The 26,277-nt window shown below is 54.9% G+C and overlaps 1 protein-coding gene across 1 annotated transcript; it reads right to left on the bottom strand.

Annotated features, from left to right (window-relative positions):
• Positions 1 to 1,248: 1,248 nt before the first annotated feature.
• On the bottom strand, positions 1,249 to 22,828 carry PDIA4 (protein disulfide isomerase family A member 4). The gene is made up of 10 exons (XM_045864104.3): positions 22,477 to 22,828; positions 16,076 to 16,262; positions 14,735 to 14,940; positions 12,189 to 12,327; positions 9,491 to 9,696; positions 9,209 to 9,367; positions 7,023 to 7,174; positions 3,710 to 3,866; positions 3,029 to 3,262; positions 1,249 to 2,039 (listed from the first exon to the last, which is right to left on the bottom strand). Exons 1-10 carry the CDS (start codon positions 22,562 to 22,564, stop codon positions 1,624 to 1,626), a joined length of 1,944 nt encoding a protein of 647 aa, XP_045720060.1. The 5' UTR covers positions 22,565 to 22,828; the 3' UTR covers positions 1,249 to 1,623.
• Positions 22,829 to 26,277: the final 3,449 nt, after the last annotated feature.

Raw genomic sequence — 26,277 nt, 5'->3', positions numbered from 1 at the left:
CCAGGAAAGGCACCACTTTGCTCTCCTGGTGGTGCCGGATGGAGGCCTTCACGCCCCAGACCCACCTTCACTCCCGAGTCTCCTGGCATCGGGTCCCTGAGGGGAGGCCCGCGTGTGCTCCCACCGGAGGACATAGTGGGGGGTGCAGGCCTCCTGTCACACTGGCCACCACTCTGAGAACTCACCAAACCACCTCCTCCCACAACTCCCAGTCCACCTGGGCCTGACTCATCTGGAAAGCAGATCCTCTGGAAAGGCTCGCCTAGCTGCCGCCCCCAAGACCTGCTTCCTGCCCCCAGCCAGCCCCTGCGATAATCGCACGTTACTGCTGAAGGAACTGCCACCAGCTCCAGAATGTTCACCCTCCTCACTTGTGTTTCAGTCAAGCTGGGAGCAGGTGAGCGCCAGGAGAGGGGATGTGGAGACGGCACGAGCTGGTGAACGGAACCACTGGAACGAAGCTCCCGTCACCCACGAGTCCCCGGGACCTCAGTGTCGGGGCCCCACCCCCTCCTCCCAGGCCCCCGGAGTGCTCGGGGCATCTCGAGAGCCTCCAGCCCTGCCGCAGCCCGCCGGACTGTGCCACCGCTCACCTCCACACACCAGGAGCAGAGACCTCCGATGCCCTCCACCTTGGTCAGGAGGACAGCCCATCCCCTGGATGGTCAGGTGTCGGAGGCAACGTGCACCCACAGGACCGCCAGCCCTCCCCGCCAAGCCCAGGTCCTCAACTCAGCCAAGGCTCCAGGATGGAGATGTTCTCTAACACAGTTATGGAGCTTAATTTTCAGTAATTGTTTTATTCCATCACGACAGCCTACCCTATCTCTTCCATCACCCTAAAGCATCCACCTGTGCCCTAGGTCACCTCTCCTCAGGCACTACTGATTCCGAAGAGGTGGGGCTGCCTATCCCAGGTGAGGGGCCTCTCTTGGCCCAAGGCTGAGCCTTGGAACCTGGCTCGGGGTTTGGGGGACCTGGGAGCCGCTCCTCGCCCCGCGGTCCTTGGCTTGAAAGGAGAAGGCACAGGGACGCCCAGTCCTGCGCAGAGACGCTGCCTCTCTCAGGACTGGGTGGCGGCCCAGAGTTCGGGCTGAAATGTCATCCTTGGCAGAGTGCTCGGTGACAGTTCCTTGTGCCGTACAGGAAGAAATGCAAACTAAAGCACATGGACAGTCAAATCTTCTCCAGCGAGTAAGTCCTCCGACAATGGTAAAATAAAAGGCCAAAAAAAAAAAATCAATGTGATTTGGCAAATGTTTTCTTAAATTTTAAATTAAAAGAAAAAAACATTCACACAGAAGAAATTCAACTTATCTGTTTTGAAGAAATACATTATTAAAGAAAATGGAAGGTTAAAAAAAAATCACACCCCAAATAATGGTAAAAATAGATGTATCCTCTGTAAAAATCTGGACTAATCTACGGAGTCATTCTTACCTATTCAGTATTCAGAACATGAGGTGAAACCCCAGAGTATAAAAAAAAAAATTAAAAAACCAAAGAGATCCTGCCCTTGCGCTGACCCGCCAGGTGCACGGCTCGCTGAGGGCTCTGGACACCGGCTGCTGGGGGCTCCGGCGTCTGGTCCCTCCCGCCCACCACAGACCTCACGCGAGGCCTTCAAAGGTCTTCCCTGGTCCTGCTCAGTTTTGTGGCATGTTCTTCTACAAACTTGCTCAGATGTTCCAGATCTCTGTTTCCGTCCTCAAATTTAATTGGGTTCTTTTTGTCCCCACTGGGGGCGAAGTAGATGGTAGGGAACCCCTCAACTTTGTAGCGGTCGTTGGTGATGTCATTGGCAGTGGCGTCCATCTTGGCGATGACCAGGTTCTTGTGGTTCTTGTACTTCTTGCCGAGGGCGGTATACTCGGGCTCCAGCTGCTTGCAGTGCCCGCACCAGGGTGCATAGAATTCGATGAGGACGTCCTTCTTGGGGTCCATCACAATGGAGTCAAAAGTCTTCCCCACCACGACCTTGACAGGCCCCTTGTTGTTCTTGGGCACCGGCTGGGATTTGACAACCGGCTTCAGTTTTCCTGCCGAGGAAAGCAAGCAGGGGAGCGGTGTGAGTGCTGAGAAGGCCCTGGGCTCTGGGGGGCTCGGACAGGACCAGGCAGCGAGGCCAGGCCTGACATGCAGGGGGACGGGCAAGTCACACGTGCCAGGGCCAGGTGGGGCCTTGCCTCCCCAATGACCCCGATTCCTCTAGTCTCCTCACCCCTTCTACCTCCCTAGTCCCTGCAGAGGCCAGAGAGGATGCTGATGGTCCCACCCCAGGCCTGATGGGCCTCCGGGTCCCATCCAGTGAGGCTGTCCCAGGAGAGGTGCCACCCAGTGCAAAGGGGCTGCTGGGAGAGCTGGTGGCCAGGGCCGGGAAGCCTCGGTGGGCAGAAGCACCGAGAAGACGGCAGGTGGCGGGACAAGCTCTGCCCACGACTCGGCCTGTGCCACGAAACTGGGCCACTGTGCTCAACCAGATCAATAAAGATACTCTAATGCCTCAAAACAAGTTTTCCATGTATACAAAACTTATTTCTAGGTCCAAAAGCCTGTTTCAAGTATTTTTAAAATAAGGCTTCTTGGGGCTCCTGGGTGGCTCACTCGATTAAGTGCCTGCCTTCAGCTCAGGTCAATGGTCTCAGGGTCCTGGGATCGAGCCCCACGTCGGGCCCCCCGCTCAACGGGGAGTCTGCTTCTCCCTCTCCCTCTGCCCCCCCCCCAACCCCCAGCTCATCTGCTGGCTCTCTCTCAAATAAATAAAATATTTAAAAATAAATAAAATAAGCCTTCTTGAAATTTCCAAGATACCTGCCTTTTTTTTTTTTTAAATTACAAAAAGAAAAGGCAAGCAAAAGAACGGAGACCTTCCATGTCTGACCCCCATCCCTCAGCCATAGGAGAGGAAACACAGGGCCAGGCTCAGCAGAATAAGCGAGTGGGGGAGACGGGGTTGGAGCACCGGGTGCCCCCCTGCCTGCCCAGGGGAAGAATGACCAGGCGCCGAGGGGGTGCGACCAAGCCTCACCTTTTTTGAAAGCTCTGACAAACTCCCGGAGGGTGTCAGAGTCAAAGTCATCAGGCTCCATGGCGAACTTCCGCCCGCCCTCATCCAGGATGGCGGCATTGATGTCCTCGCCGCTCTCACTGAGCCCCAGGTCCTTCACCTCCGTGGCGAAGTCGTCCTCGTCAGCCACGGCGAAGGTGTACTCGGGGAAGTCCTTGGCCACCTCCAGGACTTTGCTCCGCCAAAACTGGGTGGCTGAAATGGGAGCGAGCACTGTGAGCTGAGCCGCAGAGATCAAGAAGAGTCTGTGGCTCGGATTCTCTGACCAAGCTCGCGCCTAACTTGGGAGAGAAGCCGTTCTGAAAAGCCACCTTTGTGAGCAGGTGGGCCCGGCTCAAAAGCCCAGTGACAGAAGCCCCTGCCCGCCTGAGGGTCCGGGGCTGGCCTGGTCCCAGCTCTGCAGCCTCTGAAAGCCTCCAGGCTTTGGCGGCCCCCTCTCTGAGAGGGCTCTGGACTCTGCACCAAGCTCCCCTGGTGCTGGAAGAGGAAGGACGAAGGGTAGCGACGGAGCACCACGGAAGGCAAGCTACCTCGAAGCCGTAAACACACAGCCCACCCTGGCCACCGGCCTGCAAGGGGCTGGGGCAGGACTCCTCCTAAACGCCAGAGCCCCAGCCGCAGCCGGGCCCGGGGGGCGCTCACCAGCTCGGTAGTCGAAGCCGAAGTCCACGCCGTAGTAGACGACCACCAGAGGGCGCCGCGCGTACCGCCGGGCCTCGTTGGAGGTCTTGCGGTGCCCCACCAGCGGCAGCGTGTGCTTCTGCACGTGGTCCTTGATGGCCGACCCCTCCGTGGAGCTCTGCAAAAAAGCGGGCACGGGTCGGGGGCAGTGGGACAGAAGCGGGGCTCACGTCACCCCCACCTTCTGCTGCCACTGTTGGGAGGAAGCCGGCTGCTCTGGAGGGCCGGGCATGGGGGAGACGGCGGCGGAAGGTGCGCCGCTCTGGGAGCGCACCCGGCGATTCCCTGCGGGCCTTCGGGGCTCCCTTCCTCCAGTGACCCCTAAGTGAGCTTCCCGGGCCACTGCGGACACCATGTGCCCTTTCCTCTGGGTCTGGGCTCGCTGTCGGTGTCGGGGGAAGGCAGGCTTCCTGAGAGCAGCCGTCCCCACGGCTGAACTGAGCCCAGCGATCCCGCTCCCCCCTTCTGATCCTCACAATAGCCCCCGGGGGGCACTTTACCAATGACCACGACCACAACACAGCATGCGAGGTGAAGGGACGGAGGCCCAGGTGCGCACGCTGGCGAGCAGCCATGCTGGGCCCTGAGCTCTACCCCGCGTCACACCAAAGCCCGGCACGGTGTCAGGAGAGACCATGGAGCCAGACAGGGCTGCAGGGCCCGGAAGCTGCCCCACCGGAGGCCACCCCTGCTGAGACGAGGCCGGGAGGCCCGGCACGCGAGGGCTCAGCGGTCTAGCACCAGGCAGCCGTCCTTAGACACGCTCAACAACACTAGCTCTTAAGGCCGGTTCCAGATGAGATGACAGCATCCATGACCAGCTGGGTGCAGTGGCCTGGGGACACAGAGCTGGGGTGACTGCCACAAAGGCCGTGCAGGGCCCCCTGGCTCACGTTAAGACAGATGCTGAACCAGATCCTCCAGACACCAGCCTCACAAGCCCCCAAGGGTGGGCACTGCCATCTCATGTTACAGAGGAAGAAACTGAGGGACAGCCAGGCTGCGCTGCTCGCCCAGGCTGCAGAGCTGGAAGTGGTTGGTGAACACCGCACTCTTCACTCTGGGCTCAAGTCCCGTCGGGATGGGACAGGATGGCAGGACTTGCCAGGTGGGAGGGGGAAGGTGCTCCAGGGGAGAAAACAGCAGGAACCACGCCGGGGACAAAGCCAGAGGATGTGGCCCGGAAGTACAGGGAGGGTGGGGGGAAAGTGCTGGAAAAGCGGGCGAAGGGGACGGCAGGGCTGTGGGTGTCTTTAGTCAGGACAGCCTCCGGACTGAACGTCACTCAGAAGGTGAAGTTGAGCCCAGGGCAAACCTGCTCTGCAGCCGAGCATTTACCAGCCCCAGGCCCGAACCTGAACTCCAGGGCGGAGCTGGCCTCACATCCTGCTAAGAGCTGCCTCCTTCTCAAGCTGGCTTCCTCTTACCAGCCCTGCCTTTGTCTTCCCTCTGTTCTGAATTCCAAATCCACTGTTTATTTTTTTAATACTTTATTTTTCAGTAATCTCTATACCCAATGTGGGGCTCGAACTCAGGACCCTGAGATCAAGAGTCGTACGCACCTCCAACTGAGCCAGCCAGGCGCCCCTCCATATCCACTTTTTAAAAAACCGCATTTTAGGGCGCCTGGGTGGCTCAGTTGGTTAAGCGACTGCCTTCGGCTCGGGTCATGATCCTGGAGTCCCGGGATCGAGTCCCACATCGGGCTCCCTGCTCAGCAGGGGGTCTGCTTCCCCCTCTGCCCTCTTCCCTCTCATGCTGTCTCTCATTCTCTCTCTCTCTCAAATAAATAAATAAAATCTTTAAAAAAAAAAAAACCCGCATTTTACTGTGTTGTAGGAATGTTCACAAAGCAGTCTTAACATAACTTTCGCAAAAGGGTGGTACATAAGTAATACCAATCCATTTAAAATAAAGAGTAAAACGCAGTGATGTGTATAACAGACTAGACTGAGTAGCCCTTAACCTTTCTGGGGTCAAGGACCCCTTCAAGAATCTATTGAAAGCTAGAGACCCCTTTCCTGGGAACATGCACACCGCCCAGAATGGTGCCTGACTCCTGGGGTCTGCAGCGCCCATCTCTAGACCCGGGGTCAGTACCTATGGATGAAAGAAGAGGAGCTGGATGGGACAGGAGATGGGGTGGCCACCATTCATCCAGGGTAGAGGGGCCCTGAGCCTGAGCGGGGGCAAAGGAACAGATGAACATGCATGTGAGACTCTGAGAAGGGGCAATGGGGCTCAGGACCCAGGGAGTCAGAAAGATTCCGCGCAGCCTCTCCAAGGCCCCTTGTGCTCCCAGTTCACAAAAATGGATCAGAAGGGGCACAGCTGCTCCCTGTGGTGCAGGCGGAGCTCACCCCACCTTGCCCATCACCTCCTCCAGGTCCCATGAGAGCCCTCTGCCCAAACAGCGTGGGTCATGGCCCAGCCCTTCCCTTCAGTCTGCTCCTAACTGGCCATGAGAGCCGGGGAGCCGGCTCACTGCTCTGCATCCCAGTCTATCAAAGAAAAGGCCTGGCTGTGAGATCGAAGGTTTCTTCCAAATCTGAAGATCTGCTCACTGCAGCACTGGGTCCCCGTGAAGCACTCCGGGCGTGGGGCTGCATCCAGGCTTGGCCTGGGCCAGAGAGCTCCCCCCCAAGGTGAGTACGTCACACTCGGCAGACGCGGGCTGGGTAGGCCTGGGGGGGGGAGGGCGTGGGAACGGAAGGCCAAACCCATGCACCACTCTCCACAGCTCCACCAGGGAAGAGAGGCCTGTCCTCAGTCTGTGGCTCAGCACCTGAGCCGCCCGTCAACTAAGGAGGCCGAGCTCAGACCCAGGAGCATGTCCTGCCAGGGACAACGGCAGACACACAGGCCGGAGCCCCAGTGGCTTGAGCGCCCCGGGGAGGCTGGCCGCTGGCCCACAGCGGGGGCGGAGAGTGGGGGCAACTGGCAGGTACGTGAGGCCCCCAGGCCTCCCAAAAAATCACTGCTCACCCTGCTGGCCGCGCCTCCCGGGAAACCACCTTTACCTCGGGGGCCAGGGCGCCCGGGAAGGGCAGGCCAGACCCTACCAGTCTGAAGCCCAGAGCAAAATCTCCGGGCTTCAGATCCCCAGCCAGGGCTCAACCTGCAGCCTCAGGCCCATCAGAAGCCTGGGTGCCTGACAGAGTGAACGCTCCCAGACACCTGAAACTAATACTACACTGTATGTTAACTAACTGCAACTTAAATACAAACAAACAAAGCAGCCTGGGGCTGTCGTGGCCCGAGGGCCCTCACTCACCTGGATGTCCATCACGTGGCTCCGGGGCTCATACTTGGATTGGAACTTCTCAGGCTGCATTACGACCAACTTCCCCGAGGAGACTTTCAAGAACTTTGCTACTTCGGTGCTGAAAGTGTGGTGGAATTTATAATCTTCTCTCAGGTTGTTCGCTGAGAAATTAACAGAACGATAAACACCCAATTTATTAAACTGCGTCACTGACCTAGGCTGAACTCACGGCCCCAGCCGATGACCTGCAAAGACCAGAATGAGCACCGCGAATTCTGCGTGGACGACACCCGGAGCTGGTGTAGGCGTAGCACCTTACAGCCTCTTAGAAGTTGTTTTTTTTTTTAAAAAAAAAAACAAAATAAGAAGCAAACCGGGTGTTCACAAAACAACTCAGAGCTCATCTGTCAGGAGCTACGGTGTCCAGTGCTGAGAAGCACGTGAAAGCCACAGACGGTCCGTGAGAACAGGTGGGCACCACGCTCCCCCGTAGCCACACGGTGGGTTTTCACACCAGCCTGTCCTCCTTGGATTGGTGGCTGGCCTATTTGGGGGCCGCAGTTCTTTGGCTCTGTACGCTTTTCTTTAAATCTTGTGAAACTGTCAAGATGAAACCCCACTGTCTGAGGACACCCGAGCACAGAGGTTGGCAAACTTTCTGGAAAGGGCCAGACAAGATCTCCGGCTTTGCGGGCCATGCTATCCCCACCACTCAACTTCGCACCGTGGGGTAAAAGCGGCAGGACAGCGTGTAAACCAGGGAATGTGCTGCGCTCCTGCCAGACGAACAGAACCAGGCCAGTGGCGGCCCCGGCCCGACGCCCCCCGGGCGAGCGCCCCGCAGTCTCTGCTCTGGCCTGAGCGGAGTCTGACGCAAACACCGGGGAAGATGTCAGAGGTGCTCCCCCACCCTGGAGGGCGGGCCTCCCGACTGGGTTATAGGAAACACCCCATGTCTTGGGGGAGGCGGGAGACGGGCTTTCAGAATCAGCCAGACGTAGATTCAGATCACAATTCCGACACCTGCTAATGGTGCGGCTTTAGGCTCGTGAGTGATTCAGTCCCCGGGCCACAGTCCCTCCTCTGCACAAACACGGCAGTCTACCTCGCAGCCCCGGGGGAGGCTGGGGTCTCCCTCGGCAAGATTCCTCCTGGCTCGTTCCAAGGGGACAACGAGGCTACCTAACCAATAAAGACTGACGAAGCGCCTCCGCTCCGGCACCGGACATGGAAACAGAATTCCCCTCTAGCCCAGTCTTACCACGTGAACACACACTCCACATGGACACAGCCGTCACTGGGCGGCCCCGAAACCAGCACTGGGCGGCCGTCAGTGCAGTTACAAGACTGGAACTACTCGTCTAAAGCAGAAAACCGAGCCATCTGTGGTATGGCAGTCGGGGGGTGGGGGTGGAGGGCACTCAGAAGGAACCTGACCAGGACGGAGAGGATCCTCCGTGTTCCTGAAAGAAAACATCTCTCTTTCGTAAGCTAGGGTCAGCCGGGACAGCAAGTACAACTGCCACTAGGCAGGAGCCAGCAACGGGTTTCAGGACGGGGCGAGGGCCACCCGCCCCCATGGGACACGCCCTGTGACAGCCATTGACCATAACCCCCCTTGCGGGACCAGGACGTCGTGGATGCCAGCCTTACTGGGCACTGCATCTCCATTATCCCAACGCAACAACCTCTTGAAGTAGAAAAGGTCTCCAAAGTGGACTATTTAATAAAATATATTTTCAAAAAGAAAGGAGCAAGTCACCACCTGTGCCCACACACTAATAACTGGCAGAGGCAGGACTCAAACCTGAGTCTGATTCAGAAACCCTCCTTTTCTGGTCAAGACCCTGCCCCTTGCAGAGGGGCTGGGAAGGGGCTCCTGGAAAGACAGGGAGGGAGACGATGAACTTGGATGACTCTGACGTGCCCCTGCCCTCCCCTCAGAGGCCAGGAGGCCGCCGGCGCACCGGTCTACTCAGGACGAGATCCTATCCCCCTCGCGTAATCAAGGCAACGGGGAACTAACCTCTACTCTAGCCCCAACCCTGGAAAGGACAGCCTGCTCCCACAGCTGCTTCACCAAGCTCTGCTCTAAACCGACGCCCCAGGAGCGGTCCACAGAAGCAGCAGACTCCCCAGCAACCTCCCTCAGCCTGGGCAGGTATGTTTCGTCCAGCCCAGAGGCCACTGCTCACCAGCATCCTGGTACCGCTGGTAGGCCGGCTCACTCTCCGCTTTAAAGACCCCGATGATGATGACATCATCCCCGTCCTTCAGGAACTCCTGGACCTGCTTCAGGGCCACGATCTCCTTGGAGGGTGGCCCGGACTGCTCGATCATGTAGTCGACGATACCTGGGAGCAAAGCACGTGCCTGAGGAGGGGCTCGGGGCTCCCGGGCACTCTGCTCTCCCTGCCCCCCACCTCCCCCGGGGGAGCCCCCCCTCCCCACTGAGGTAGGACTAGGAGGCAGCCTACCGTATTTTTCCCGTGGGCCATTGTAATCAAAAGGCTTTCCCTTGCGGAAGATTTTCAGGGTGGGATAGCCAGACACATCGAACCTCTTGGCCAGGTCTGTCTCAGCAGTGGCGTCGACCTTGGCCAGAGGGATTGGGGGGGAGCGCTTGCTCAGCTCCTTGGCGGCCTTCTCGTACTCGGGGGCCAGCTTCTTGCAGTGTCCACACCTACAGAAAGCAGTCAGTCCATGAGGAGTCGGTCTCAGCACGGACACAGCCTCCCATCTGAGGGAGGCACCGAAACCCGACCTGTGTCCCCGAGCGCCTCGGTTCGATCCAGCAGACCTCCGAAGGCCTCCGCGGTGAGGGCGAGCAGCCAGTCCCTCCATCACTGGCACCAGGGCTCACACAGCAAGAGGACGCGCACGCACATACACACGACACACGTGAGTGACACAAGCAGGAGCGGGACTGGGACACGGGGCTGACGTGTGAAAGGCTACGAAAGACAACGTCCCAAGAAGGGAGAGTCGGGACAGATGAGGACACCAAGTCAGGGTGGCTTCATACACGATGTGACAGTTGATCCGGGACAGGGAAGAGGACCCGAGCCCGTCAAGGGTGGGCGAGGGGAGGGACGACGTAACAGAAGCACAAGGCCAGAACAATGAGAACGCCGACCGACCAGGGCAGGAGAAGGTGGGCCTGAGCCAAGGGAACTGGGATGGGAGACAACTTAAAACAGCCTGCGCGTACGCCAAGAACCTACGGACCCCCCGGGGCAAGGGCCTCGGGAACCAGCGGCTCTGCAGACCGAGCTGAACGCAGCACGGTCTCGTCACGGTCCTCAGGGCACCTCACGGCTGCGCCCCACAGAACGTAAACCGTCCGCAGGGAGAGGGTCTCTGTAGCGGCAGAAACAAGGCGCATTCGCTCTCTAAGCATTTCCTGAGCGTGCGACGTGAACGAGTAGCTTGCTGAACTCAGCTCCGGGCAACTACAACGTAGGATCCATAACCTATCATGAGACCTCCCCGTGCAGCTGTCTGTCCTCCAACACCTTCGCCACCTCACGGGGCCCCCTGCGCTCCTCGTGCGCCAGGTGTTGCCCCCGCCCCCGCCCCCTCTGTGCACACGCACCCTGCGATGACCGAGGACACTGCCTTGTGCTGCGGAGGCCCAGAGCCTTGGGTCACTGTCGTTCGCCCCATGGTCACATTCCTGACTCCGGTCTACACCGCACACCCTGACAAACAGCAAGCCTGTTCAAGAATCAGAAGCACCGGCTGACCCGGGATGAAGTCACCAAGGCAGACGGTACCTGGGCAGGCCACAAGCCCTCCCAGAGCCCTGGCCGCTACACACACACCTCGCTTAAAGACGGCCCGCTCTGCTGTCTCCTCTGGCTGCCCACGCCTCCCTCCTCTCCTCACGAAGCAGGAGAACCGCAGTACCTCGGCTCCCCAGTCCGCACCTCGATCAGCTACTCTCCCCCTCTCCCCTCCCCGTCTTTCTTCCTGGCACTTTCTTTCCCACCTGCGGGCCCCCTGCCCCACCTGATTCCTGCCCCTGCATGTTTCCACCCCCACCATCTCTGCGCGCCTCTCCTCGATGAGCTGTCATCCCCTACTATCTACAGCCAGAGCTGGCTGCTTCCTGCACGTGGTGGGGACACGTAGGCCACGGCCCTGCTAAGCTCTAAGGGACTGGCCCAATTCCTCCGCAGAGCTGGGGCTTCCTGTTTTCTGACAGGGAGCAGGCTTCAATCCCAACCACATCCTAGGGCTGCTGCCCCCAAACAAGAGCTCCTCAGCATCCGCCGGCTGGGCTCTGCTGTTTCTCTCCTACAAGAGCCGAAGCCCTGAGGTCGGGGGTTGGGGAGGGGGCCTGGGAGCATCGAGAGGCCCGGCTGTAATGGAGCATTTGGGGGTGAGAGAGGCAGAAGGCGATAGGGTGAGTGGAGGAGACAGAAGGCAGGACAGCTGTGGGAATCCGGAGGCCCCAACATGAGAAGGGGACACGTCTGGAGCGTGAAGGGAGGCTGAGGGTCATCTTCCCAGATTCGCTCCAGCACATCTGTGCCGTGAGCAGAGATAAAGCCACTGTTCAGACACCTCAGGAGGCAGCAGGCTACAGCAGGCCGCCCGCGGCCACCAGCTGCCACCGCCGCGGCCACCAGCTGCCACCGCCGCGGTCACCAGTTGCCACCGCTCTGCCCACTGTGGTGGCAGCTCTGCTCTCCTCCTCATCACAGCAGATGAGCTCCCGAAAACCGCATTTCCATTCGTCCTACACACGTGTCCCTCACGCTGCCCACAGGGCCACGGCTGTCCGAGGGCCTTCACGCGTGTTTTCTCAGGGCAGGGCAGGGGTGTGATGACAAACGTGGGACTCAGCAGGCACAGGCCCGGTGCACAGCCGTGTCCTCCAGCCACAGGGGAACCCAGATCACCTGGTGCCCCACACACGGGCTTCACTCTCCTCTGCACTACAGGCCTATTATGTCTACCTTGTCCTGCCCCTTGGGAAAATACTACCCCTCTCTGGAACACTCGGCAGCCACATCAGCCTTTGTGCATGGTGGGGACTGGGCACCCCCTGTTCTCAGCTCTGCCTCACGCACAGGGGCCTCTGACACCCCCAACCCAGTGGCTAGTGTGCACCGAATGCAGGACGGGGCTCGTCAGTATCTGAGCAACACGGGACGGACACCACCTTACCATGGGGCATAGAACTCCACCAGAATGATGTCTGCATCATTCACCACTTCATCGAAGTTCTCTTTGGTCAGCACAAGTGTGACTTCGGGCGGAGGCGTCCAGTTGGGCTGGGAGATCTCTTTGACCTTGGCGACAATTTCTGAAAGAAACCAAACAAGCCTGAGCACGGGCAGACCCTCCCCGCAGAGGCAGGTGGGGAGGAGCGGCAGGGGTCAAGGAGAACAGGAAACGTTCGATTCCCTAAAATCCAGCTGCACCTCTAGCCAGTGCCACTCTGCAGTTTGAGGCCACGGCTCAGGGCCGAGGGGTCCACGCTTCCCTGTCCTCCTTCCACTGCCTGGCGACCTCTCTGACTGCCCAAGACCAAGCTGACGAGCGAGACCCTGCTCCTGCAGACTGTGGGCTAACTGCGAGCTCATCTCCCCACGGCTGACCACGCGCGCCCATGAGCAGTCTCGAGGGCGTCCCCTCCTCAGGTCCAAAGACCTGTGCATTCAGTCATGCAATCTCGCACCAGCACGTCATGCGACATGACGTGTGCACAAAAATCGAGAAAAATGAAGAGGAGCAGCACCGGCCCCACCGCTCAGGCTGCATCAGCATCACGGGGAAGGTGGTGGCCTCGTTCCCCAGAGACGGACTCAATGACGGGAGTGGGACACAGAACATACTCTCACAAGGCACCTTCCAAGTGGCTCTTAGGAGCAGTGGTGGCAAACTTTACGTTCTTCTTTTTTCTTCGTTTTTTGTTCTGCTGTGGAATCGCCAGGAAGCCAGAGCTGAGAAGCAGCCCTGCAAAGCAGGGGGCTTCAGACGGAAGTGTGCACGGCAGCCCCTCCCCAGCACCAGCGGGCTGACCGCCTGGCCCCCCGCCCACCCGCAAAGCCCCGAGGCGTCGGGGGCACACTCGGGGCCCCCCGGCCAAGGAGCCCCCTGTGGCAAACACGGCTTTCGAGATTCCAGGCCGGCCCCGCCTCTGGCGGTCAAACGCTGGGTGCGGACCTCTGAACACACAAGCCAGTTCACTTTCCAACAGTAAGGATACGGCTTTCCGCCTGCGCTTAGATTAAGTTCCTTTATGTGCTAATATGGTGAGGACATTATTCGTTAAGTAAAACACGAAGGTGCAAATGGCGATTAAGAAATGCTAACAATCAGACACCTGGGTGGCTCAGTTGGTTAAGCGTCTGCCTTGGGCTCAGGTCATGATCCCAGGGCCCTGGGGTCGAGTCCCGCATCGGGCTCCTTGCTCAGCAGGGAGCCTGCTTCTCTCTCTGCCTGCCACTCACTCTGCTTGTGCTCGCTCTCTGACAAATAAATAAAATCTTAAAAAAAAAAGATACGCTGTCATGTGTCCACAGTATCTCTGAAGGGCACAGGAGAAACTTTTTACATGAACCGCCTTCCTGGAAGGGAGCTGGACAGCCAGGGTCAGGGTGGAAAGACTCTTCCTTATCTACCTCTTTGAATTCTGAACCCCGTAAACATATGATCTAGTCAGCAGACAGACAAACGACGTGAAAGGAAGTCTTAACAGCTGTGATGTTTCCTTGTGCACCTGCAGTGGGTAGGATCCTTAGGGGGTCACAGCAGAGGCCCTCTGCCAGCTCGAAGGGGACTCTGAGTTCAGATCCAAGTGACTCCCCATGAGGAACCCAAGGCCTGGCCAGGGGAAGACGTGTATCCAGGACACAGGGGGACACAGACACTGCCATGTCCACTATGCCACACTAGGAATGGAAATTATAACATGTTGTTTTTTTTCTAGTGATTAAGAGATATGGCTCAGTCGTTAAGTGTCTGCCTTTGGCTCAGGTCATGATCCCAGGGTGCTGGGATCGAGCCCCGCATCAGGCTCCCTGCTTGGCGGGAAGCCTGCTTCTCCCTCTCCCACTCCCCCTGCTTGTGCTCCTGCTCTCGCTGTCTCTGTCAAATAAATAAAATCTTTATAAAAAAAAGAGAGAGACATGATGAAGATACCACAATTTTGTTTGTTCATTCATTTAAAAAAAAATTCACTTTGTGCCTAATGTAAACCAGGCAGGGATCCATCAGGCCTGGTTTAGGAGAACCACCTGGCTCCCACATCGGTGGTTCTCAACACGGGGCTCTGGACCCACAGCTTCAGGTAAGCCCTGGGAGCCTGTACGAGATGTAAATCATCGAGGCTGACCTGAAACTTAGGGACTTGGAAGTCTGGGAATGGGTTTCAGGAGCCACAAGTGACTCTGACGAAAGCCAACACCGAGAAGCACTGCTCTAGAGCACCGCCAAGAACCGCGGCCTCGTGTATCATGTGACATATGGGCTCTAGATCTTGAGTTTCATGGTGTGAAATGAGAAGACACCCTCCTACCCTAGGACAAGTTTACTTTGATCTCCGTTAACTGGAACATTCCAGCAGGGAGCACTCCCAGAAGCTGGTGCTCCTGGGGCCACTCCTAGCCCACTCAACTTGTCTTCCTCTCTATTACCCAAACTCTCCCCTCTCAGCTTTCCAGTGGAGTCCCAGGCCAGCCTCCTCCAGGAGCACAGGTTCCACTCACCTTCCTGAGTCCTGGAGCCCTCGTAGTCCACAGCCTGCCCCTTCTTAAGGATCTTGATGGTGGGGTAGCCGCTCACATCAAACCTGCCGGCCAGCGCCGACTCTGAGGTCGCATCGATCTTGGCCACAGGAATGGGAGGGTCATTCTCCTTCAAGGCACTAGCGATTTTTTCATATTCTGGAGCAAACTGCTTGCAATGTCCACACCTGAGAAGGAGATTTGGGGAAGGAGAAGCAGGTTAATTGTACCCATCAATGCACACAGGAACGGGGGGCACCAGGACCAGGATAACTGCAGTTAAGAGGAGACACACAAGGTAGCACCTTGAGGAAGCCAAGGCAGCTGGAGTCAGACAGATGGAGGCTGGAATTCCAGCTCTGGCCTGGGCTCACACTTCCAACACCTCCAAACCCCAGTGTTTTGGTCCGTAAGCTTCTCAAAGTTCGTCCAGGGACCCCACGCATGGGGTCTGTGAGGTAAACGCTCTTTACAAAAGACCTTTCTCATTTTCTTCACTCATTCCCTCAGAGCGTACAGTGGAGCTTTCCAGAGACCACATGACTGACAAGGTCAGCATACTGATGTTAACATGGAAGGGTTATTGTTAAACATGGATTAATATGGAAATTTGTTTTAATGTCTAATGTGGTAACTACTGACAGCCATGACCCACATCAAAAACTATCTGGACTCACAAGACGAAAGAGTTTGAGGCGTACTGACCTACAAAACACACTAACCTCACAGACCTGTTCAAAGGACTACTTAGGTATTTTATACAAAACGCCTCACACCTGAACATCAGGCACTGGACCAAAAACTAAGTATATCTTAACTATTCTGTCTCAAAAGTGAACCAAGGAGGGCAGGGGAAAGAGGACGGACAAGAAGGGATTATGAGATAAAGACCAGCAGCAGAGGTGAGGAGGAAGGGCACACGAGGGTGAAGGACAGGACAAGTGGGGCGCCCCTCCCCCCGGGGACAGTGTGCCTTCTCACACTGGAAACCGCCCGCAGGCCATGCCTGGCAGGAGCTGGGCGGCGGGGTGGCCTCGAGACAGGTCAGGGCAGAACCTGCAGCCAGGGACGGGTCTGTCACCAACACCAGTCTCCGTGTCGTCGCACACCCACGCCCCAGCTGTAACCACCAGACAACACATTCCTATTTTAAACTGCTGGGGATCATGTTGTGTGAGGGCTTATCGGATGCTGAGTTCCTGGCGTTCCTGCACCCACACTGCCCCCCTCACCGGGTCTGGAGGACCGTGAGGTGTCAGGCATGTGAGCACAGAAGAACCCCCTCGTGCAGGCTGGTGGGATGAGGAGAACGAGGGTCCTTACCATGGAGCGTAGAACTCCAGCAGCACCGTGTCTTTGTCAGCCACAAAGTTATCAAAGTTCCCGTCATTCAAGACCAGGACACCATTTTCTTCCTTGACTTCCAAGTCGTCGTCGTCGTCCTCGTCGTCGTCGTCGTCGTCCTCCTCCTCCTCTTCATCCTCAATGGCATCTTCTTTATTAGAAGAATCTGAGCGGAAAATAATCCAGACTGGTTAGGAGATTGGTGACTCTCCTCCTTAAAAACTTTCCTAGAACCCCAAACCCTCCAAATGTGTCATGAGTCCTGAGTGGCCCCTCAGGGCCACCAAGAGCCGGGGTGGGGACATCAGGTCTCCCCTACCCCAGAAATTCTGATCCAAGGTTTCCATACTGGGTAGCCACTTAGGAGTTCACTTAAAGGGAGGTCCCAGTTACAAAGATATTTGCAAACCACAGGTCTAGAAGTTAAAGTCTCGACGCCCCAGCGGGACTTGAGGGCAGGGCGAGGCGCCTCTGCGGACGCAGCCCCGCAGCCCCGCAGCCTGGCCCCGCGTGCCTCCCGCCCAGGCTGGCAGAACCCTAACCGTCAGCCCCTCCTCCCCGCACTGGGGTCTGATCCGTTCCCCTGCACCACCCCGCGCAGGCTTTCCAGGCCTCGCCTCTAGAGCAAGGCTCCTTCGTCCACATCCCGTGCCTTGCGCTCTAGGGCACCTCGTTCTGCAGCTACCCCACATTTGTGCTCCAGGGCGAGGCTAACTTTCAGCGACACCTTCCTCTTCTCCACACACTATGCTTTCCACAGCTCGGGCGTCATTCAGCCTCCCGGGAACAAAGAGCTGCCCGGCCCCCAAAACAGCACCAATGGGAAACAAGGACTCACGCTCGACTTTTCATTCTGGAGGATGGACTACGAACTGATCCCATTTCCGAAAGGGGGTGGCATTTTACCTTGTGCGCACAAAAAATAGCCCCACAGGTCTCACAGTCCTTCAGAGAGACTGGAGTGTGAAGGGAAGAGGCTGGGGGATTTAACTGACTTAGGGAGTCACCCCAGAGGTATCCCCAGGGTAGGAGTTAAGAATTTTAATGACTTACAGGGTCATCATGCATCAAAAATACACAACAAATCACACCTTTGTAGGATGCCTTGCCTGGAAGCAAAGCCCTCTTCCCAGAGCACCAGAATCTGAGTTCATCGTACTACCCAGGTTTCAGGGAATCTTTCGCCCAACTACAGATACGAGGAACCGTGGGATGGCGGTTCTTGCTACCCAGCTTCTCCCGCTGCTGTCTCAGCAGCCAAGCGCAGCAGGCCCCAGAACTGCATGAACTCTGCAGCCAGATCCTGTCAAGGGGCCAATTATTCTTTCCCGAGATGCTTCCCAGGAGATAAAGCAACTCTGCTGGTTGTGCGTTGGGGGCGGAGGATGAAGTCAGCCTCAGGATCCGGGAACCTCCGGGACTTGCCCCACCTTCGCCCTGCCCCTAACGAATCCAGGGCTCCACAGCTGCTGGGTCAAGCCAGGGAACTGGTCTGGGTGGCGTGGCAGCTTTGTCCGTTTTTGTGAAAATCTACCAAGCTGCAAACTAATTACAAAAAGCAAACCAAAAATCCACCAGGAGCCACATTTTGCTCAACCACGTTCTTTAACACATCCCGCTGCTTCTCCCTGACTTCCATGTTTCTCTCCAGCTTGAGGTCCAAGTTCTCCTCCTCTGTGGGAGGAGTAAGAAAGGCCTCTAAAATCCCAAAAGAAAAGCCACCAATTTGAGAAGTACAAACCAAGCGGACTCGGTTTCCTGGGGCCACGGCTCTCCAACACCTGCTCCTCCCCCGGCCTCCCTCCTCCCCAGCAGGAACTCTAGGGGACGACAGGCCTGCAGAGGCCAGGCCCCCAGCACTGTCATCAGGCCTCCTGGATAAGGAGGTGGGCAGGACCTGGGGGAAGACAATGCGGGCTTAAGCCCCATCTCCACCTCTTAGGCTGGTGGCCTAAACCGAGTTCCCTTCCTCTGGTGACAGGCAGCCAACACTCCACACCCAGGTCTTTGTGAATCTGAGCACCTAGCGCTCTTGGGAACCTGAGTTTAACACTGGCTGGCTAGGGCTTCCAGGTGCTTCTGGAAATACTGCCTACAGCCACCCTGCAAGGCAAGAACCGAGTCCTGAGCTTTCCTGTTGGGGCCTCTGGTACCGCAGTCACACTGGCTTCCCAAAGGCTATTCTGACCACCCATCACCTGAAAGTCCTACCCAGAATGACCTGTGTGATGGCTGCAAACCTGAGGACTTGATGTGGGGACGTTCTGCAGGTCAGAGGCCGAGGGGGACCGCACGCGCGGCCTCCGACCTGGACGCTTCCCGCGGGCTGGACGGCCTGCTGAGGGCAGTTCGGCAGGGCTCGGGGGCCACGCAGATCCGCTCTCACTGCCGGACTGCTCTGGCCAATACGGGAACCAGATTAACTTGCAGGCGGATGGACAGACTGGAGCACGGATGGAAAGAACTATCTGGGGAACTTAATCCGCACTTTAAGCTACAAGACACAGCCGGGGGAGGCAGAGGGACTTGACAATCCGCTCAAAGCACAGGGATAAGGTGAATTTTACGAAAAAGCAAAGATGCCTTCTTTCCTATGCTCAGCCGGACGTGGTCTTGGAGCGCTAGTGACAGAGCTCTCATGATTCACTGGGTGTCCCTGAGCTACCACGGGACAGAGCTCCTAAGAGTGAACTCATTTCTTGATACTTGGGGAAAAACAGACACACACACTTTTTTTTTTTTTTAAAGGATAACAACAAACAAAATGACAGAACCTTCCCCACATCATTAAAGACTCTCGAATGCATTAAGGCACACCCCTACCTTTCCAGTCCTTCTTAGCCTGCAGATAACCCCAGGACCGGACTCTCCGCGATCTGAGAGGGTGCTGGCTCTCTATTCCTACCTACCAGAAACCCACACACCCCTGCAAGGAAAACATCCCACATTTTAATAGGAAAACCATTTTTTCACTAGACTTCACTTTTAAGGCTGGACATTCTAGGATAGAAAATATATCCACAGTCTTCTAGTATCTTCTGGATGGGTGCCATTCTCCTCAGTATGAGGCCGATGAAGCCTCCCAATCACTTCCACATTGCTTAGCCCACCTGGTAAGGCCATTCCGGAAGTGGAGGCCGCAGGCCTCTGCAATCCCTGTCCACTCTTAGCAGTACCTCTGATGACAACACTGGAGCCCTGCCCAGGCTGGACGCAGGCAGCTCCTGTCAAGATATCCTCGCTCTACTCCCTCAGCTGCTCACTCTTCAGTCCCCACCGGCTTAGTGCCTAGAACAGTTGGATAAACTCTACCATTAAGTCAATACTGAAGTTTATATTAAACATGGAGAAAGAGAAATTTGTTACCAGACAGACCATTATAGCTGGTATTTGTTAGGTGCCAGGCACTGTGCTGAGCTCTTAAATACATTCTCTCACCCCTTGAGGGAAACATTACATGCACTTTACAGATGAAGAAACTAAGGCACAGAGAGGGTGAATCACGTGCCCAAGGATCACGAAGCTACTTAGTGGAGGGTCCTGGCCTCTGTCTATCGTCACCTCAGATTGTTTCCCAATATGCCCAAAGCTTTAGGTGGAATTATTTGACAAATTCTCAGGAAATAAAAAGGGAGGGGTTGAACAGTTCTTTAGCACTACACACAAGTGAAGTTCCACTTAACTTTTAAATCTAAACCAATCCCAGATAAAAACAGGCAACGACCAGCATCAAAGTATTTTCCTTCACTATTTCAGCTGGGAAGATGTGAAAAGTACAGGTAATGTCTCATCTGAGACACAGAAAGCCCCAGCACCTAAGGCTTGCACAACCAGAGCTAAGCTCTATTTAGTGACCATATTCGGGGGGGGGGGGGGGGGACTGTTGTCTTTTGGGGCCCTGACACCGCTGTGCTGTTTGAATCTGAAACCTAAGAAACACAAAACAAAAACAAAACCTAAAGACTTAGAACATTTGTGGTGGGAGAGAAATGTGCCCCCAAAATAAATGTGCAGGACAAGTTACCTGTGAAAGTGAAGGACCAGGGATGCTTCAGGGATGGGAAAGGGTCAAGGTAGGGACTAGAACTCCCCACCACCACCCCCAACCCTGCCAGAGGACAGTGCCCTGGAAGACCTGCCATGACCATGACAACTCCAGAGACTCCTGAGCTCACCCCCGAGGCAACTGGTTCCCAGGGCCTTCACAGCATTAGCGACCTGTCACCCAAATGATAAACCTGCTGGTCCTGATAGCCCTTGGCATGCACCCAAGTTTGCCACTGTCTCAGGCCTCTTAAGAACCCCCTCAAAACAGAATCACTAGATCAAAATCAAGACAAAACTATTATGCTTCTTAGCTACGTTCCAAAAATAACCCTCCATCCCCACTGGTTCTCAAACTTTAAGATGCCCCCCAAAGTTTAACTTGCATGTGAATCAATGAGGAACACATGTTTAAAATGCAGATTCCAGGGCCCACCCCTGCAATCTGCTTTGGTATATTTTAGGATTCTGTATTTATTATTTTATTTTAAGATTTTATTTGACAGAGAACACGCACAAGTAGGCAGAGCCGCAGGCAGAGGAAGAGGGAGAAGCAGGCTCCCTGCTGAGCAGAGAGGACCCTGGGGTCATGACCTGAACCCAAGGCCAACGGTTAGCTTAACCGACTGAGCCACCCGGGCACCCCTGGGACTCTGTATTTAAAGCATCAGATGATTTGGATAAAGGTTCCAAAACTCACTTGAAGGCCCCGCTGCTTTCTTACTTCCTCTCAGCAGGTGTCTTTATCACCAAGTGCTGATTCTTACTTCCCTATTTGGATTTAAACTTGAATAGGTGACCCACACAGAAGTTACTCAATCTGTTTGAAAGGGTATAAAGTTCACACTTCCCCTACACACTAATATTAGAAAAAAGAGTTTATTTACATTGGAACAAACTGGCTGGGAAGAATCCATCATCAGGAGAAAGGCCTGAGAGGAAGAAAGTTGATGCCCGTTCTCTAGGAACAGCATTCTTTTCTTGACTAGTGCATTCTATTTATCGAAGGTCTCTTAGGCCATTTGTTTTCAGCTAGCTGGTTTCCAAGAAAAATGTGGCAGCGATGACTAGTAGCTGTCTAACGTTCCTGCTAGAACAGAAGCTTTATGGGCCATGGAGGCCACGCTCATCCTATACTCCCAGAACCCTGCTCAGTAACTGGCACATAGTAGGTATTGAATAAATGATGGCAGAGGGAATGGAACCTTTGGTTTCTAACAAATGCAAACCAAGCCGCTGTCCCTTTCTCCCTCAAACCAACACCCATGAGTTATTTATTTCCAAATCTACAAACCACATTTTTTTAAAAAAGATGCTTGCTGCCCGCGGCTGCCCTGGAGAGCTCCTACCGGGTCTTCTCTCCTCTTCTCTAAGACCTGTTTTGAAAACAGTGCCCCCGACTCCCTTCCTCACGCTCCCTGGGCGTGCTCGCCTGGCAATTTTTTTTTTTTATTCTTATGTTAATCCCCATACATTACATCATTAATTTTAGATGAAGTGTTCCATGATTCATTGTTTGTGCATAACACCCAGTGCTCCATGCAGAACGTGCCCTCCTCAATACCCACCACCAGGCTAACCCATCCTCCCACCCCCCTCCCCTCTAGAACCCTGTTTGTTTTCCAGAGTCCATCGTCTCTCATGGTTCGTCTACCCCTCCGATTTCCCCCGCTTCATTCTTCCCCTCCCGCTACCTTCTTCTTCTTCTTCTTTTTTTTTTTCTTAACATATATTGCATTATTTGTTTCAAAGGTACAGATCTGAGATTCAACAGTCTTGCACAATTCACAGCGCTTACCAGAGCACATACCCTCCCCAGTGTCTATCACCCAGTCACCCCATCCCTCCCACCCCACCCCCCACTCCAGCAACCCTCAGTTTGTTTCCTACAATTAAGAATTCCTCATATCAGTGAGATCATATGATACATGTCTTTCTCTGTTTGACTTATTTCACTCAACATAACACCCTCCAGTTTCGCCTGGCAATTTTAACCAGCTCCCAAGCTCCCCTTGCCAGAAGCGAGCAGTCAACCTGAACCCGAGTAAAATCTGAGCGTAAAAAGAGCGAAGGAGCCAGTTGCAAAAAAGGCACTTGGCCCCCTCTCCGCGTCCTAAGCCTCAGTGGCAGGGGGCTTGCCTCCACCGCCCTCCTCTCCCGGGATCTCCTAAGCGATTCCGCTCACCGCTACTGCCCTTAAACTCCAGCAAGTTGGCGCCAGGCGCCGCTTCTGCAGGGGCTCCGCATGAAACCCACCGGTCCCGGGTCGCGGCCACCCCGGTCCCCACCACGGGCCCCTGCGGCCCATCAGGCCCGGCCCGCCGCCGGCCGCTCACCTCCGTCCGGGCCCCCGGCGCTCGCGGCGGCCAGCAGCTGCGCCAGCGCCAGCAGCAGGACCAGCAGGCACGCTTTCCGGAGCCTCATCACGGCGGTGCGCAGCGCGGCCTCCCTGCGCGGACAACCCCTGGGCGCTCCGGGATCTCGAGCCCTGGCCTCTAGACCGAAACGGGAGGGAAGGCAAAAAACCCCCCAGGAAGTCCTCGCCAGCGACGGGCTGGGGGCGGGGAAGCCACCGCGGGCCAATCCCAGCCGGACTGGGGGCGCGGGCCGCGTGCGCCTCGCTGCGCGTCGGAGCCTCACGGCACCGCCCTCCGCACCCGCGCTCCTCCCCGCCCTCCTCCGCGCGCCCCGCGGCTCGCGCGTTTAAAGCTCCGAGCCCTAACGTGAGGTGCCCCCTTCTGATTGGCTGCGCCGCAGCCACCAATCAGCAGCTGCCACTCGGTTTGCGCGGAGCGCACAGGCTGAGAGAGGGAGTGGGGAGAACAAAGGCGGCGGGCACGGGCCGGAGGGGCGGGGCGGGGCGGCGCATTGGGGTGCGATTGGCCGGCGGCGCGGTGGGTGGGAGTCCTGGGAAGGCGGGGCGGGGCGGGGCGGGGCTGCGGGTCCCGCCGCCGAGCTCGGCTGGAGGAACACGTGTCCTTACAGGAGCTGTAGGGAGAGAGGGTGTTCGCGCTACTAACTCTGCTTGGAGAGGCTTGAGGTCGAGGCGACAGAGGGGCCTGAGCAAGTAATGTCCATGGGAAAAGAGAACGTGGCTCTTGAGTCTGCTTTATGTCGTGGGCTTCTTGGTTTTTTTGTGTGCCTTTGAGCAAATAAAAGTTTGCATTTTTTTCCTGCGTTAAAACACGTATTGGGCTTGGGGGCGGGGATGAGTATGCAGCAAAATGAATCCAGACCTAAGAGTTCTGGAAGCTGCTCTGTACGGCTTCATCTATGTACAGAGCATCAGTTGCTTGTCTAAACTTTGTCTCATGTTTATTCCTCTAGTGATGTTCAGCAAAAGTGTAATACCAGATGGGCAATCCAGTGGCCTACATATATCTAAATACAGTCCAGGTTTTCCCTCTTGACAACGTAAAAGAAGAAAATTAGGCTAAAATAATTTTTGTATGTCAAACCTGTGGTGTGTGTTAGGGTGTGAGACTTCTTCCACACAAGGGGATTAGTATGCCTGAAGAGTTAGAGAAGACAAATGGGGGGGAAAACTCTAGGCCAGGAGTATTTTTCTGTGTATACAAATTGAGTCAGGAAGGAAGAAAGCTGGATACTCACAGGCTTTAGCAATTAGGAAATTTTAATTTAATAAATGTTTAATGAATTCCTATGAATCTGATGGTTCTCCCGTCATTTTTGTAGGGCAGAACGACATTCTGTAACAACACCAAAGTATACACTAAGTGACTTACTTGAGTGCTGGGAATGTAGAATATCGAATAGTTCAGTATCATTTTATATTTATCTGTTTTTAAATTCCAGTATAGTTAACATCTAGTGTTATTAGTTTTGGGCATACAGTATAGTGCATCAACAATTCTATACACTACATGGTGTTCATCAGCAATATCATTTTAGAGAACCCTTCAAAAAGATAGAGCCCAGCCAGAATTTTTGCCTTTCGTGGTAGTTTCCTATGGATCCTCATTAAACTGAGAGAAAAGGGAGCTCCATTTGCCTGGATGTGGGACAAATACAACCAATTTTCACTAAGACCCTTTGTTAACACAAGGTCTGGAAGGAAACCTTTCAAAATGCAGTATAAATACATATGTATCTCTGTGTGTGTGATCAGTATCACATTACTTGCAAAATTAAAAATGTTCCTTTTAAAAGCACTTATAGGGGAGCCTGGGTGGCTCAGTCAGTTAAGCATCTGCCTTTGGTTCAGGTCATGATCTCAGGGTCCTGGGGTCCAGTCCCACATCAAGCCCCACATTGGGGCTCCCAGCTCAGCAGGGAGCCTGCTTCTCCCTCTCCCCACTGCTCCTGCACTCTTGCTATCTCTCTCTCTCAAATAAATGAAATATATAAAAAAATAAAAGCATTTATAGTATAGCAATAGAAGTTCATTCAACAGCAAAACATTATCAAGTTGGAAAGATCCTTCTTCCTTCTTTATTCCTAAATCTCATTGATTTAGTTATGGGTACCAGCAGGCTGGGAGACCACTGTGTCAAAGGTCAAAATAGAGATGATATTTTCATAACTATCTCCAAGATCCCTATAATTGACTGTGAGTATAGAGAGGCTGACTGTTAAGTCATGGAACTCGCCCCTAGCTTGTCTCTTCGGCTGCCATTTAACTATTGGGCTATGTTTACAGGTCAGTTTGAACATGTGCTTTCCTCTTCGAAGCATCCCTAGAGAAATGACCCATGGGGAAGTAATCCTCCCCATGTAGATATTATTCAGGCAATCTGTGACGTCATTACAGATCCTGACACTTAAGTTAGTTATCACATGCCAAGTATATATGGTCAGAAAACAGTACAGTGGGGGCACCTGGGTGGCTCAGGTCACAATCCCGGGGTCCTGAAATCAAGCCCCGCATCGGGCTCCCTGCTCCGCGGGAAGCCTGCTTCTCCCTCTCCCACTCCCCCTGCTTGTGTTCCCTCTCTCGCTGTCTCTCTCTGTCAAATAAATAAATAAGATCTTCAAAAAAAAAAGAAAACGGTACACTGGGACCAGGCAGCTGCCCATCTGCATGCCCTGCTCGATGAGGCTAACGATCAAGCTGATCAGGGAATTAGACCATGTGGGATGAAACAATTTCTTATATGTGCTTGGAGAACTCAGGAATGGTCCTGACTACCTCCCGTGGTTACGATAGAAGGTGAGAAAGCTGGAGGCCCCTGGGTGACTCAGTCAGTTGGGAGTCCGACTCTTGGTTTCAGCTCAGGTCATGATCTCAGGGTCAGGATAATGGAGCCCCAAGTCGGCCCCATGCTCAGTGCAGAGTCTGCTTGGGATTTTCTCCCTCTCTCCCTCTCCCTCTGCTCCTCCCCCTGTTCTCGCTCTCTTTCTCTAAAATAAATAAATGAATAAATAAACGAATAAACACATAAATAAACACATAAATAAATAAATAAATAAAACCTTTTAGAGGGTGGCTGGGTGGCTCAGTTGGTTGAGCGACTGCCTTCGGCTCAGGTCATGATCCTGGAGTCCCGGAATCGAGTCCCACATCGGGCTCCCTGTTCTGCAGGGAGCCTGCTTCTCCCTCTGACCCTCCCCCCTCTCATGTGCTCTCTCTCTCTCTCTCTCATTCTCTCTCTCAAATAAATAAATAAAATCTTTAAAAAAAAATCTTTTAGAAAAAAGGGGGGGAGCTGAAGCTGTCAGAAATAAAAGAATTCGGGCACCTGGGTGGCTCAGTCGTTAGCGTTGCCTTCGGCTCAGGTCATGGTCCCAGGGTCCTGGAATAGAGCCCCACATCGGGCTCCCTCCTCGGCGGGAAGCCTGCTTCTCCCTCTCCCATTCCCCCACTTGTGTTCCTGCTCTCGCTATCTCTCTCTCTGTCAAAAAAAAAAAAAAGAAATAAAAGAATTCATTTTCAGAAATATCTGCTTCTTCAGCCAAACACTATTGTAGCCAGAGATACACACACCTGCATGTAACTTTCTTACATTTTAAACTCAATATAGCATTATGATCATTTTTCCCACCCTGTTACCTTGTCTCCCGAGGGAACTTAGCATTTGCTTGAAGGCTCTGCCTTAACTAAGAAAATTAGAGATGCAAATGAGGACCCTGGCACACACTCAAATCCTTTCGCTGTTCGGGGGCTGCCTGAGAATACC

This window comes from Mirounga angustirostris, unplaced genomic scaffold (assembly GCF_029215605.1).
Source record: "Mirounga angustirostris isolate CCGP_5_RB_7025 unplaced genomic scaffold, mMirAng1.0.hap1 SCAF_12, whole genome shotgun sequence".
Classification (NCBI taxonomy): Eukaryota; Metazoa; Chordata; class Mammalia; order Carnivora; family Phocidae; genus Mirounga; species Mirounga angustirostris.
The sequence above is the reverse complement of the archived record's forward strand: the minus strand, read 5'-3'. Positions and strand labels throughout refer to the sequence as shown.